The 13,643-nt window shown below is 50.1% G+C and overlaps 1 protein-coding gene across 1 annotated transcript; it reads right to left on the bottom strand.

The window, feature by feature from the left end:
* Positions 1-11,992: 11,992 nt before the first annotated feature.
* On the bottom strand, positions 11,993-13,243 carry FOXE3 (forkhead box E3). Its single transcript, XM_020987950.1, has one exon. The coding sequence runs from the start codon at positions 13,241-13,243 to the stop codon at positions 11,993-11,995; it is 1,251 nt and encodes a 416-aa protein (XP_020843609.1).
* Positions 13,244-13,643: the final 400 nt, after the last annotated feature.

Below are 13,643 nucleotides of genomic sequence, written 5' to 3'. Positions count from 1 at the left end.
GGTTAAATGACTTGCCCAGAGTCACACAGCTAGGAAGTGTCTGAGGCTGAATTTGAACTCAGGTCTTCCTGACTCCAGGGCTAATGCCCTATCCACTGTACCACCAAACTGCCCCTATAGGTACAGCCTAAGGCTAAAAGGGAAAAAGTACTCCTTCCTCTGGGTGTCAGCTCTAGAACACCAGCTGTCCTCCCCTTGTCCTCATTTGTGATTGTTGCTTTTCACTAGCTTCTTTTAAATCCTGTCTGACTCTTCGTGACCCCATTTGGGGTTTTCTTGGCAAGGATAATGGCATGGTTTGCCATTTCCTTCTCCAGCTCATTTTACAGATGAGGAAACTGAGGCAAACAGAGTGAAGTGATTTGCCCATTGTTGCACAGTTAGCAAGTATCTGAGGCTGGATTTGAACTTAGGAAGATAAGTCTTCCTGACTCCAGGCCTGGTGCTCTCTGCTCTATGGCACCACCTAGCTGTTCTTATTCCCCCTCTACCTCTCTACAATTCCTTCTACCATTGCTCCTAGTTCTATCCTCTAGGGCCAAGCCAACAAAGTCCTCTCCAGGCTAAACATCCCCATTTCCTTCCACTGATCCTTATTTGGCATGAGCTGGTGGCCCTCCGCCATCTTGGGCAACCTCGTCTTCACACTCCAGTTTGTCATGGCCATCCCTCAAACACAGTACCCAAAAGGCAGCTTCAAAGATAGAAGACCTGGGTTCAAGCTCCATCTCGGACATGTACTGGCTGTGTGACCTTGAATAAGTGACTTAACCTCTCTAGGGCAAGTCTCTAAGATGCTGGAGATGACTGGAAGCCATAGAAGGAGTTTCCTGTACCAGTGAAATCCCTGTGCCTGTCCTTGTCTCTAAGATGGACAAAGTGCTTTATAGACATTAATTCTTGATCCTTACTCCATGAGGCAAGTCTTACAGGTGTGACTGTTTCCATTTTACAGAAGAGGGAGACCGCAAAGGCAAAGTCCTAGCTAGGCAGCTGGTGAGTGTCAGAGACAGGATTTGAACCCAGATTGATTTCTCCTGACTGCAATCCCTTTCTACCACACCACTGTGAGTGTTAGAGCAGAACATGACCTTCCAGAAGTTATCTGACCAAGACAGGGGACACAGGGGCAGGCATTGTCCTGGACCCAGCATGGCTCTCAGTACAGCTTAAGATCTCATGAGCTTTTCAGCTGCCAGGTTACATAAATAAAAATACAGAATGTCAGAGCTGGGAGGGCCCTTAGAGCATGGAACATCAGAGCTGGGAGAGTCCTTAGAACACAGAATGTCAGAGCTGGCAAGGGCCTTAGAACACAGAACATGAGATCTGGCAGGGCCCTTAGAACAGAGAAGGTTAGAACTGGAAAGGACCTTAGAAAATAGTTGGTTATCCCTTCTTATAACATTATAAGGGTTAGGGGACATGGCAACCCTGAGATCTGCAAAATCCATGAAAAAATGTTGGCCCTCCCTTCATGCCAGAGAAGTCTAAGTTTTTTCTTTTTCTTTTATAGGGTGTTGACAATATGTTGTAAATTTTGGGTTGATATTATACAACACTATACATAACTTTTTCTGTCATCTGCTGGTCTTCGTGTGTCATCTGCGGCTTCTGCAAAACTCCCCCAAAATTTCCACTTAATTTCTTACTCTGACCCACAATATATTGAAACCACAATGCAGAAAGTTGAGATATAACTGTATGATGCTTCCTCTCAGTAGGAACTAGACTCTGGAGAGAGGCATTTCCCCAGCAGAACTGAGGGTCCTGGTCTCCAGACCCAGGCCAGTGTTCAGCCATTGTCCCATATGACAAGTCCAGTAGCAAGGCCAGCCAGTCTGCTGGGATCAGTGAGGGTGAGGGTCCAAGTGTGGTAGACTGCCTGAGGAGGAGCTGTTCAGATCTGGGTGCTGGGCTTGCTTGCCTCCCTCCTTCCTTCAGCCTACCCCCGGCTCTGGGTCTGCTGTCCCCATCCCCCTCCCAGGACACTTCCTCCACTGGCCTAGGAGTCTCCAGCAGCTAGTCTGGAAGTGCCAACCAGCACAAATCTTCTTCACAGGAGTTGGGCAGGATGGTCACTCTAAGGCCGCCAGGTGGCGTCCTGCTTCCCAGGAACTCAAGAGGGAGGAGGGATTTTAGGAGCAAATCAAGATGGGGGAGAAATGAAGACAGAGAGGGAAAGAGAGAAAGAAGAGCGTGATGCCAGCTCCCATTTCACTGGTGACTTAAGGTTTACAAAGCACTTCCTTCCCAGAAGCTCTTTGAGGTTGGACGTGCTGGAAGTATTGCCCACATTTTACACAGAAAGATTCGAACACCCAGAGAGGAGGCTGCAGAATAAGTAAAAGGCCTTGGTCTTCTGACACCATTCCATACTGCCTGAGGGCTGAACTGAGAGAATACAGCCCACCTCTTACCTAAGGAGAAATCCTGTCTATAGGCTTCCAGTCAGGGGACCATTCAACCACCACTTGAATACAGCCAGTGATGGGGAACTTGCTACCCACAGAGGGAATTAATTCCCTAGTTGGGTGTCCCTAAGTGTCTTCATCCAAGAAAGAAAAAACCTTTACTTGCTGTTTAAAAAAAAAAAACCTTTGGGGCAGCGAGGTGGCTCAGTGGATAGTACACCAACCCTGGAGTCAGGAGGACCTGAGTTCAAATCCGGCCTCAGAGACAAAACACTCACTAACTGCGTGAATCTAGGCAAGTCACTTAACCCCAATTGCTTCACCAAAAAAACAAAAAATGTATCAAGTTGAGCTGAAATCTGCCTCTCTATAATCCCACCCCTGGCTGCTAGGCCAAATTCCTCTGTTTAAATCCCTTCCCAAATCTGGTTTCCATCTCCCTCTTCATCCTCCTGTTCACATACTCCTTGGTCCAGCCCAATAGGACTTCTTGCTGACATTGTATCCCCCACTTCTGGGTTCACAAGTCTGCTTTATCATGATTCGTGTGAGGTGAAAAAGACAAAATATCTGGGGAATTGGGGCTACTTATGCAAGTCCCTAGAATCCATTTTGGTTTCAATTATCTGCGTCCAATGAAGCACATATGGGGGATTGGCTTGGAAATTAACTGGATTCAGGTGATTGTGGACACAGGGTGGGGCCTTTCTGCCAGAAGCACTGGGGTCTAGATGGAACATGACTTCCCCTCCCCCTACCCCATTCCTTTTTCAGGGAAAGTATTTTGATTGGAACTATGTTTTAACTGGCCCTATCATGGGCCAGGACAGAGCTCTGAACACTTGGCTCCTGTCAGGTCTCATCGACACAGAGCTCTGGCCTAGAGACCACACTCCTTGGACCAAGGAGGTCATCAGTTTACTTCATCCTATGCTGACTGGACATCCGTATGGTCCTCAGGCCTCTCTCAGATGTTCCAATAGGCTTCCTCCAATAGAATGGGAATTCCTTGAGGGTGGCCCTTCTTGGTATCATCAGCACTTAGCTCAGAGTGTGGCATGCAACAGGTAATTAATAAATACCTGTTGACCTGGCTTTCTCTCTCAACCCACTCCATTCATTATTTTGTTCTCTGTCTTATCTTTGCCTGCCTTTCTCTCTTTCTCTTTATGTCTCTTCCTTTCTCTGTGTTTGCCCCGTCTCACTCTGTACATCTCAATCTCTATCTTCTTTTCTCTTCCTCAGTCTATACTCTCTTTCTCTTTATGTCTCTTCCTTTCTCTGTGTTTGTCCCGTCTCACTCTGTACATCTCAATCTCTATCTTCTTTTCTCTTCCTCAGTCTATACATCTCTATATCTCAAGGAATTTCTCTCTCTCTCTTTCTCTCTCTCTCTCTTTCTCTCTCTCTCCCTCTCTCTCTCTCCCCCCTCTCTCTTTCTCTCTCTCCCCCTCCCTTTCTCTCTCTTTTTCTCCCTTTCTCTCTCTCTCCCTCTCTCTCTCTCCCCCCTCTCTCTTTCTCTCTCTCCCCTCCCTTTCTCTCTCTTTTTCTCCCTTTCTCTCTCTCTTTCTCTCTCTCTCTTTCTCTCTCTCTCCCTTTCTTCCCCTCCCCATTTCTTCTCTCTCTCCCCTTCCCCATTTCTTCTTCTTCTCTCTCTCTCTCTCTTTCTTCCCCTCCCCATTTCTTCTTCTCTATCTCTATCTTTTTCTCTCTCCCCACCCCACCCCTTTCTCCATCTCTGTCTCAAAAGCACTGGCTTTGGAGTCAGAAGACACAGATTAAAATCCTGCTTCCCGTACTTACTACCTACGAGGTGCTGGCCAAGTCATTTACCTTCCCACCTAATTCTATTATCTCCACTCCCCCAACCCCCAAATAGCCCCTCCTCTCATCCTGGTTCACACAAACATCCTGGTTCTGACAAAGCTGGATGGGAGCTCTGAAGCTTAGAGACCCTGTCATCCCCACCCTGTTGTTGGACATCTGAAGACACTGAAGGTCATAGAACAAAAGGCTTGTGCCCAAGCTAGATTGTGTCAGAAAGGGGATCAGAAGCTATGTTTCCAGGCTCCCAGGCCCATGGCCTTTCCATTTCCCATACTTTCTCCACCCCTTTTCCTGGTGCAGGAGGTGTTGCATCTGTTCTCAAGGCATCATAGAGGTGAGAGACCTGGCCGGGGAGTCTGGACTCTGGGGTCCTAATCCTGGCCCTATCACCAACTCCACATTTGACCCTAACCAAGGACCTTCCCCTCTATGGACCTCAGCTTCTTCCTCTGTAAAGAAACAGAGAATTCTGGATCGGCAGAGACAGGAGACACAGGAACTGAATTAGGGAAAGGGTCTGACACATACCCTTCTCTGGAGATTTCTGTGATTAGGAATATTGCCTACCCTGGGCAGAAACAGCATGGTTCCCAGTGGCCTTTCCAGGCTGTGGCCCTCCCTCTGGCTGTTCTATAACACCCTGAAGACAAACTCTTCCTCACCACTGAAGCTGCCCACAGCATCACCACAACCAGTGCCTGATAAGAGAGACAGCATGCTCTGCTTGGAGTCAAAGGACCTGACTCTGCATCATGTTGAGCAACTTACTCCTCCTCCCTGGATCTCAGTTTCCCCGTCTGTAAAACATGGGAGTCAGACTAGATGACCTTGGAGGTAACCTCCTGTTTTGTGATTCCAGAACCTCCAATAGTGCCTTTCCTGCTCCTTCCCCTTCTTCATCCCAGATACTACAATTGGGGATGTTCAGCTCAAAAAAGAGAGCTTTTAGGAGGGATGTGGGAGCTGTCCGCAAGTATTCGAAGGGCTGTCATGTGAATAAGGGATGTGACTTCTTATGCTTAGCCCCAGCAAGAGGCTGAGGAGCAATCTGAAAAAACTATGGAGTGGCAGATTTATGAGCATGTTCGGCTCTATCCGACCATCCCCCAAGCCCCAGGGCCATAGAATATCAGAGTAGTGTAAGAACGTGGTCAATATTGACCCACCCCATTTTAGCCTCAATGCCTTAACTAGGGGAGGACACAACTCAGGCAGTAAATAATTCAAACATAGGCTGCCCTCTTCCTCCTGCAAGATCATGTCAACCCTGGAACTCATATGTGGTCAGGACCCTCTGTCCCTGTGGCCCCCCTGACTGGAAGGTGGAAAGCTCTGCCCAGAACTTCCACTTACGTAGGGTGCCCAGATGAGGAATCTCTTCATTTCCTACTGAGCTGCCCCCCTCAGACATTCTCCCTCCCCTTCCCACACTTTGCATCTTCCTTTTGTGTCTTCTCCCTTTAAGATTACAAACTCCTCAATGGCAGGGGTTGTCTTTATGTTGTGTGCTTTCATCCCTAGCTTTTAGTACAGTGCCTGAAACAATGCGTGTTTATTAACTCACTGACTCCGAATGGAGTTCAAGGGGTCCTTCGAACTGGAGTGACATTGCATAGGAGATGTGTTCAGATAGGCTAAGGAGACCTAACCACACATTAAGGGTCATCTAAAAATTGTCAAACTTGTTAGGACTAGAGTCATTCCAGAAATTTGAGCAAGCCTGACAATCTAGGGAACCCCCTAAGATGGCTCCGTGGGAGCAGTGGGCTCAGGAAGGAGGGCGCTTGCCCGGAGGAGAGACCTCGGCCTGGGTCTGTCTCTTTCCCCGTTGTCCAGATGAGGAACTTGGGAGACGTGAAGTTTCCTTCCATCTTCTCATCAGCACACTCATTGTTCATTCTTGGTGCTCAAAGAGGACCATGGCATCAGAAAGGTGATGCCATGACTTGCACATGAATTGGATTGAAGTGAGGGAGGGCTGTGCAAAATCACTAGCCTCACTTTCTCCTCCAGATCCATCTGGCAAGACATAGATCAGGACAACTAAAGATGGCCCCCAATAATGCCCTATCACCATTCCAAGATCAGCTGATGGCCATGTTTTCATTGGGAACCAAGGACTGTTTGGGTATAGACTCTTAACTCCACTGGGAGACTAGCGAAGAGATTATACCTCACCTAAGGGGAACTTCTTGAGCACCCCAGGATTAGGAAAAAAGCATCCCCAGAAACCTGCAGCTGGGAGCTAAACTTTTTGTCTGTGTTCTGTGAGCTTGAGCCCTCTTTCTCCTGGACTCTATATATGCCTGTGGGAGAGCATGTCACACACTTTTGGGGGCTAGTGTCTCATGCCAATTCTTTTTACCGTGACACTTTAACAAATGTCCCTTTTCCAAAAGCTATTTTTGTCTAGCTGGCTAAACAATTCTCAAATGACTAAATTTAATCAGTTGACTAAAACAATTCCCAAATGATAATCCTGGGAGGAAGCACACTTGGGAAAGCTCAGGCCAACAGCACTAGAGGGTGACCTCGAAGCCCTTCTGAATACCCCTAGAGCCCTGACAGGAAGACAGAGCATTGCACTGGGACCCAAGACTCATCTGTGAGAGTAGAGGTTGGTGTAAGGATACTCAGAGCTTCTACAGGCTGCAGTAGAAAGGGACTTCAAAGGAAATCAAAGTTTACCTGAACAAGAACCCCCTTTCTAATATTCACAAACAGTGCTCTAGATTCCATTGAATTCCTCCACTGTGGCAGAGCCAGTTACCTGACCTCCCTAGCAGCCCACTGCGCTTTTGATCTCTCTTTGTTAGCAAGTTTTTCCTTACAGCAAGCTTCAATCTGCCTAAGCAATCCCCCATATTGTACCTAATTCTGCCCTCTAGGACCAGATACCTGCTTAAGGAACTTCAGCTTGTCAAAGACACACTTTGAGAAAGGACCTCAAGAGAAGTGGTTGAGGGACAGAGATAGAGATAAAGTGGCAACTTTTAAATGGCATATTGGAGCCTGGGAAACCATCTAAAAGAAGCTTCCATCATATCCCTTGACCTCCAGGACTTCTAAGACTAGAGACTGTTAAAGCAGACATCCTCTAAGTGAGATCTCTCTGTCTCTGTCTGTCTGTCTGTCTGTCTGTCTGTCTGTCTGTCTGTCTGTCTGTCTCTCTCTCTCTCTCTCTCTCTCTCTCTCTCTCACTTGAGATCTTATCTCACTCCCAGCTGAAGAGTTCATTCACTCTTGAGTACTCTTTGGAATATTCTAATGTGTAAAATTTCTCTGCTCTTTGTTGTTTTGCTTGAATAAATGGCTTCTCTCTATTCACTATTCTTGATAATTTTTGTGTAAACAGTGTGAGCTGGGCTGGGGTCAAACTGGCAAGTGTAAACTAAGTGTTACCCTCTCACTAGAATAGAATCAGAGAAATCAACTTTCCTTTACCTATACTCAATACATTTGAAAGATGGAAGACAGATATAATTTTAGCCCTTTTCTCCTCTTGGAGAATGTAGGTAAGCACTGCAGGTATTATTATCTTCACTTTAAAGATGTAAAAACTAAGGCTCAGAGACATTAGGTAACCTGCCAGTGGTCACACAGCCAGAAAATGTCAGAGTAAATATTTTAACCTGTGACTTTCTCACTCCAAGGTCAGTCCTCTGACCACTCTGCCATTCTGTCCCCTTCAAGTTTATTAAGGGCAGCTTGTAAAAGAGGGATTAACTTTATTAACTCAGCTCACCAAAAGGCGCTCATTCATTTATTCAGTAAGTACCTACTAAGTGTCAGGCACAGTGCTAGGTGCTGGGAATGTGAAGATAAAACAAAACAGCCACCACCCAGCAAAAGGGGAGAAACTACAGAAGCAGATTAAATTTTCCTGGGGTTTTTTTGTTTGGTTTTTGTTTGGGTTTTTTTATTTGTTTGTTTTGGCTAGGCAATGGGGTTAAGTGACTTGCCCAGGGTCACACAGCTAGTGTCAAATATCTGAGGCCGGATTTGAACCCAGGTCCCCCTGACTCCAGGACCAGTGCTTTATCCACTTCGCCGTCTAGCTGTCCCTAGATTTAGTTTTAGTCAGGGGAAACCCCCAACAAAGTGGAATGGGCTTCCTCAGGATATTGGGTTTACCTATACTGTGGGTCTCTAAGATAGGGTCAGAGATATTTTCTGGCATGAGTATCAGACGACTCTCAATCTCTCACACCTCAGATTCGGTGGGGCATATCCTATGTAATGACAGTGATGCAGACACGATTAGAACTTCCATCCAAGACTTCCTCTACAAAAAGATCAGGGAGGTACCTTCTATAAAACAGACACAACAGCTAAGTAAACAAGAAGGTGATATGTAAGGAGAGTCTGATACAAAAATTCAATTCAGCAAGTGTTTGCTGAGCTCTTGCTATGCACCAGGCACTTATGCAAAGCTAAGATCTCAAGGAACTTACACTCAACAAAAGGAAAGCATCATTTAAACAGGTAAGTGTAATTACTCTATAATCTACTCAGTGATCTCTAGGGGCTCCCTATTACCATTAGAATCAACCATAAATTAATCTGTTTGGCTTTCAAAGCCCTTCATACCCTGATGCCTTCCTACTTTTCCAGTCTCGATACACCTTGCTCCCTTCCACGCCTTCCATGATCTAGCTGCATTGGCCAAAGAAGCCTCACTTTCTGCCTCAAACTAAGACCTATTAAAGACCTTAGCTTGAAAAGGCCGAGGTCCCCCATTGCATCCTGGGCCATCTCCAGTCATCCTGATCCATATCTGGCCACTGGACCCAGATGGCTCCAGAGGAGAAAGTGAGGCTGGTGACTTTGCACAGGCCTCCCTCACTTAAATCCAGTTCACTCACAAGTCATGGCATCACCTCCCTGATGCCCTGGGCCTCTTTGAGAAGGAAGGACAAACAGCAGCAGGCAGCAAGCACTGGCCAACGTGCTTCTCCTCCCACATAAAACTCCATCTCCCACCTCTGTTCCTTTGCACTGACTGCCCCTTATGCCTGGAATGTCCCAGGGAATCCCTGCTTTCATTCAAGACTCAGCTCAAATACTAATCCTTTTCCAGTCCTTTCCCCACACCACCCTCAGCTACTAGTGCCTTCCCTCAAGTTCTGCATGTGTCTTAGACCAACCCATATGGGTACTTGTTGCCTTATTTGTTAGATTGTAAACTCCTTAAGGACAGGGATTATTTCACCTTTGTCTTTGAGGCAGCAGTGCCTAGCACTGTGCCAGGCACATAGTAGGCACTTAATAAACACTTGATTCACTGATTGATCTCTGATACACCGAAGCCTTCCCTGAGGTCTTGGGTTTGCTCATCTATAAAGTGAAACGGTGGGACTAGCTGACTTCGGAGCTGCATTCTAGCTCAAAATCTTACATGATACCATGCTTTTGGCCTTATCTGCATCTCATTCTCTTTCCTAGACAGGCAGGTATCAGGGCCCAAGACTCTATACACAGTAGGTACTTAATCAATCTTTGTTAATGTTATAAGGAGGGAGGGTCTTCAATGTGGATGCCCTCCTCACCACATTCTGGGGATTATTTCACAACTTTTAACATGGAAAAGGCAACCTTGACACAGTCTGCTGTAGGGCGAAAGGGGTGACTGATATGACAGCAGCTGTGACCCATAGGGGATAGGCCCCCCATCCCATCAAGGGGTATCACAGTTCTCTCTCATGAGAATACTATAGCTCAGAATTGTCAGAAACAGCAGCATTTTGACCTCTTTCTGCCCCCCCAAGCTCTCCCCTCTTCTAATCTTACAATTACTGTCAAAGGCAGTGCCATCTTCCCCATCCCCCGTGTCATCAATTCTACCTTCATAATATAAGCCACATACGCCCCCTCTCTCCTAGAACACTGCCATCACCCAGCCTTGATGATTGCCAAAGCCATCCAGTAGGTCTCCCTGCCACAAGTCTCTCCTCATTCTAGTCTGTCTTCTTTTCAACTGTCAGAGTGATCTTCCTAGAGTGCAGATTTGACCACATCATCCCCTCCATTTTGGAGTTTAAAGCCCTTCATGACCCAGCCCCCAACTTGTTACCTTTCAAGTCATCGTCTACCTTACCCCCCTCCCGCAAGCCATGCCCAGTCTGTGATCCAGTGACAGACAGTCTCAAAGAAGACCCTGCATCTCCTGCCTTTGGGCATTTTCACTGGCTGTCTTCCATGTCTGAAGCGTTCTCCACCCTCATGTCTGCCTCCTGGCTTCCTTCAAGTCCTATAGACAGGATCCAGTGGATACTATCTACATCAACACTTCCGGATTCTGTTGATTATCTCCATTTTATCCTCTTGTTTGAACATAGTTGCTTGTATGTTGTTGTATGTTGTATGTTGTATGTTGTTCCCTCTCCCCCCCCAATTAGACTCATTAGACTGTGAGCTCCTTGACAGCAGGGAACGAGTTGTTGCCTTTCTCTGTATCCTCGCACTTAATATTGTGCCTGGCACATAGCAAGCCTTAAAAAATGCTTGTTTCCTGACTGACATACAAAATACTGCTCCTCGGAGAGAACAATCAGGTGGGGAAGGGATCTGGAATCCAGGGCTAGTGAGGAACTAGGAATGTTTACCCTGGAGAAGATGGGGCAGTGAGGGTGGCACATGGTGGTTGGACCTGCCTTGGGAAAGAGGAACCAGCTTTGTTTTGTTTGGCCTCAGGGAACAGAAGTCGGAATGATGGAAGGAAGGTGCAGGGAGCCAGATTTGGGCTGAATGTCAGGACAAACTTTCTCACACTTCGAGCTGTCCCAGGTTGTAAAGGGCTGCCATAGGAAGTGTGCTCCATCCCATTACAGCACAGGCTGGACGGCCACTTGTTAGGTGTGTTAGGAAAGAGTTTGTTCTATGACCTCTAGGGTCCTTCCCCCCCCACCCCGCCCAGCTCAGCGCAGCCCCTCCCTTCCCTAAACAGCCACGCACTGTACGGAAGGGAACTTTTATTCTTCAACTATCGCTTAAAAAAGAAAATACAAAGGACTCTGGGTTACTAGGCAAATGGGGTGAGGGGTGGCGGGGTGCAGATAGGGGTCCCGATGTCATATATTCCACTGAGGTTTTTGGAGATCTCTAAGTACTTTCCGTGTCTCTCCTCCTGTGTGAACTGTAGGGATTGGGGCAGAGAGAGGGAAGGGATAAGCAGGGAAGAGAGAGGGAGTTGTGGTGGGCGGGATGTGGCGGCGGGCGGGGAGTGGCGGTGGGCGGGGAGTTCAAAAAAAATGAATCCAGTCGGGAGTCCTACCCTCCCCACTCTCGCCTATGGGGGGCGTGGGTGCAGTGCACTGGGGAGAGGAAATAGGGAGAAGTGGGAAAGGAAGAACTCAATAAATAATTGCTGAATTAATGAAACAGGAGGAGAAGAGAAACAAGTAGAGGGATATGGGAGGAAGGAGAAAGATGGTGGAAGAGACAGGAAAGGAGAGGTAACAGCAGGAGGAATGAGAGGATGCGGGAGGAGAGAGGAGAAATGGAAAGGGTACCTCTTGTCCCCAAACCAACCGGGATTCCTTCCCTCCTCCCTTCCCTCAGCGCCCCACTGCATCCTGTAGGAGGAAGGTTGGGGCTAGGGTGAGAGAGAAAGGAAGTTGGAAGGGAAGAGGAGAGAGGCAAGGGTAAGACATGGGAGGGGAACACAGCAAAGGAAGAAGGAGAAGTTAGAGGGGATGGAAAGGGAATCCTCCTGGAAGAGGATGTAAGTACGATTGAAAAGAGGGGACAGCTCACAGGTAGCGCTCCAGCCCCGCGCCGAAGCCTGGCTGTCTCAGGTAAGCGCCGCTGGGCCCGAACTGGGCCAGCCCGTTGACGCCGACTGCTGGCCCAGATCCCGTACCAGGTCCAGGTCCACCGAGGCCCAGCAGCTGCTCCGCCCCTGAGGGTTCAGAGCTCTGGGGGCCGGCCAGAGCGCTCGTTAGCTCCAGTCTGGGGGGCAGCGCATACAGTTGGGGGCTGCCGGGCGGCGCGTAGCTCGAACCAGGCATTGGAGGAGGAGATGCAGGGTAGGGAGGGTAGGAGACTGAGTGGGCAGAGGCCGGGGGCCCCCTGCCCAGTAACGCTCCACCACCGGGCCCTGCAGCCGCTGCCGTTGCAGGGCCTGGGAAACACGGCCCGGGCTCCGAAACAGGGAAGGCCGCCCCGTCGGAGCCAGGCTGGAGGCTGATGAGGCTGTCAATGCTGAACACACGCGGCGGGGGCAGAGGAGGAGGCGGGGGCGCCGCCCCCGGGCCCCCTGGGTAGGGCTGCAGGGCCTGGGGGCCCGACCCCATCACTGGAGCCGTAGGGGCCGCAGCGTAGGCCGCCCCGTAGAGCGACGCAGAATAGGGGGGCGCGCGGGCCGCGGCTGCCGGCGGCGGCGGCCCGAAAGCGCTGGCCCCGGGCGGCGCGGGAGGCCCGGCCCTGGGTGTCGGAGAGTAGCCCGGGTAGGTGCTGAGGTCGCTGCGTTTGAAGCGCTTCCTCCTGCGTAGGAAGCTGCCGCTGTCAAACATGTCCTGGGCCGCGGGGTCGAGGGCCCAGTAGTTGCCTTTGCCCGGGTGGCCCGGCTCGCGGGGAATCTTGACGAAGCAGTCATTGAGCGTGAGGTTGTGGCGGATGCTGTTCTGCCACTTTCGCGGGTTGTCCCGATAGAAGGCGAAGCGCTCCGTGATGAAGCGGTAGATACCTCCCAGGGTGAGCCGGCGCTCGGCTGAGTGCGCTATGGCCATGGCGATGAGGGCGATGTAGCTGAAGGGGGGCTTGCCGCGCTGCACCGGCCGCTTGCGCCGCCTTCCGCCCCCGACGGCTCCGACCGGCCCGGGCTCCCCTCGGCCTGGCCCGACGGTCGCCGGCTCCTCCCTACCCGGCCCGGCCCCGCTCGACTCCGCCTTAGCTGGCAGCTGCGGCGGGGGCACCGGCGATGAGGGCAACCCCGACGGAGAGGGTGGCGCCAGCGCCAAGCCCAGGCTGGGGAAGCAGGAGAAGGCGTCCGGCGGATTCATAAACTTCCCGCTCCCGGCCTCGGGGGACCCAGATCACCTGGCCCCCGCCCCCAGCTCCCGAGCCCCTGGAGAGAGGAAAGCCGGCCCAGGCACCCAGCCTCCTTATGTAGGGTCCGCAGCAGCGGCTACCCGCCCCTAAAGCAGAGCACGGAGACCCACCCCTCGCCTCGTCTCTCTGCCAACCGAGAGCCACCCACCTCTCCGCCCCTCGGCCCCTCCTGTCTCTACCCCAACCTGAGTCTCATCCTCACTATTGTAGGGCAGTGGGGCGAGAGATTCAGGGAGGGGAGGCATCTTGGAGGACAAGGCGAAAGGCTGTCGGGATTCTGCCCTCAGGGGAGGCAGATTGGGAGGGCACCCAAGGCCCAGGGCAGCCCGAAGAGGATGTTCTCTGGTTTCT

This window comes from Phascolarctos cinereus, unplaced genomic scaffold (genome assembly GCF_003287225.1).
Source record: "Phascolarctos cinereus isolate Bilbo 61053 unplaced genomic scaffold, phaCin_HiC Scaffold_5;HRSCAF=322, whole genome shotgun sequence".
Taxonomy (NCBI): domain Eukaryota; kingdom Metazoa; phylum Chordata; class Mammalia; order Diprotodontia; family Phascolarctidae; genus Phascolarctos; species Phascolarctos cinereus.
The sequence above is the reverse complement of the archived record's forward strand: the minus strand, read 5'-3'. Positions and strand labels throughout refer to the sequence as shown.

Coding starts and splice junctions, on each gene's coding strand:
- FOXE3 (XM_020987950.1), bottom strand. CDS start 13,243: ATGAATCCGCCGGACGCCTTCTCCTGCTTCCCCAGCCTGGGCTTGGCG.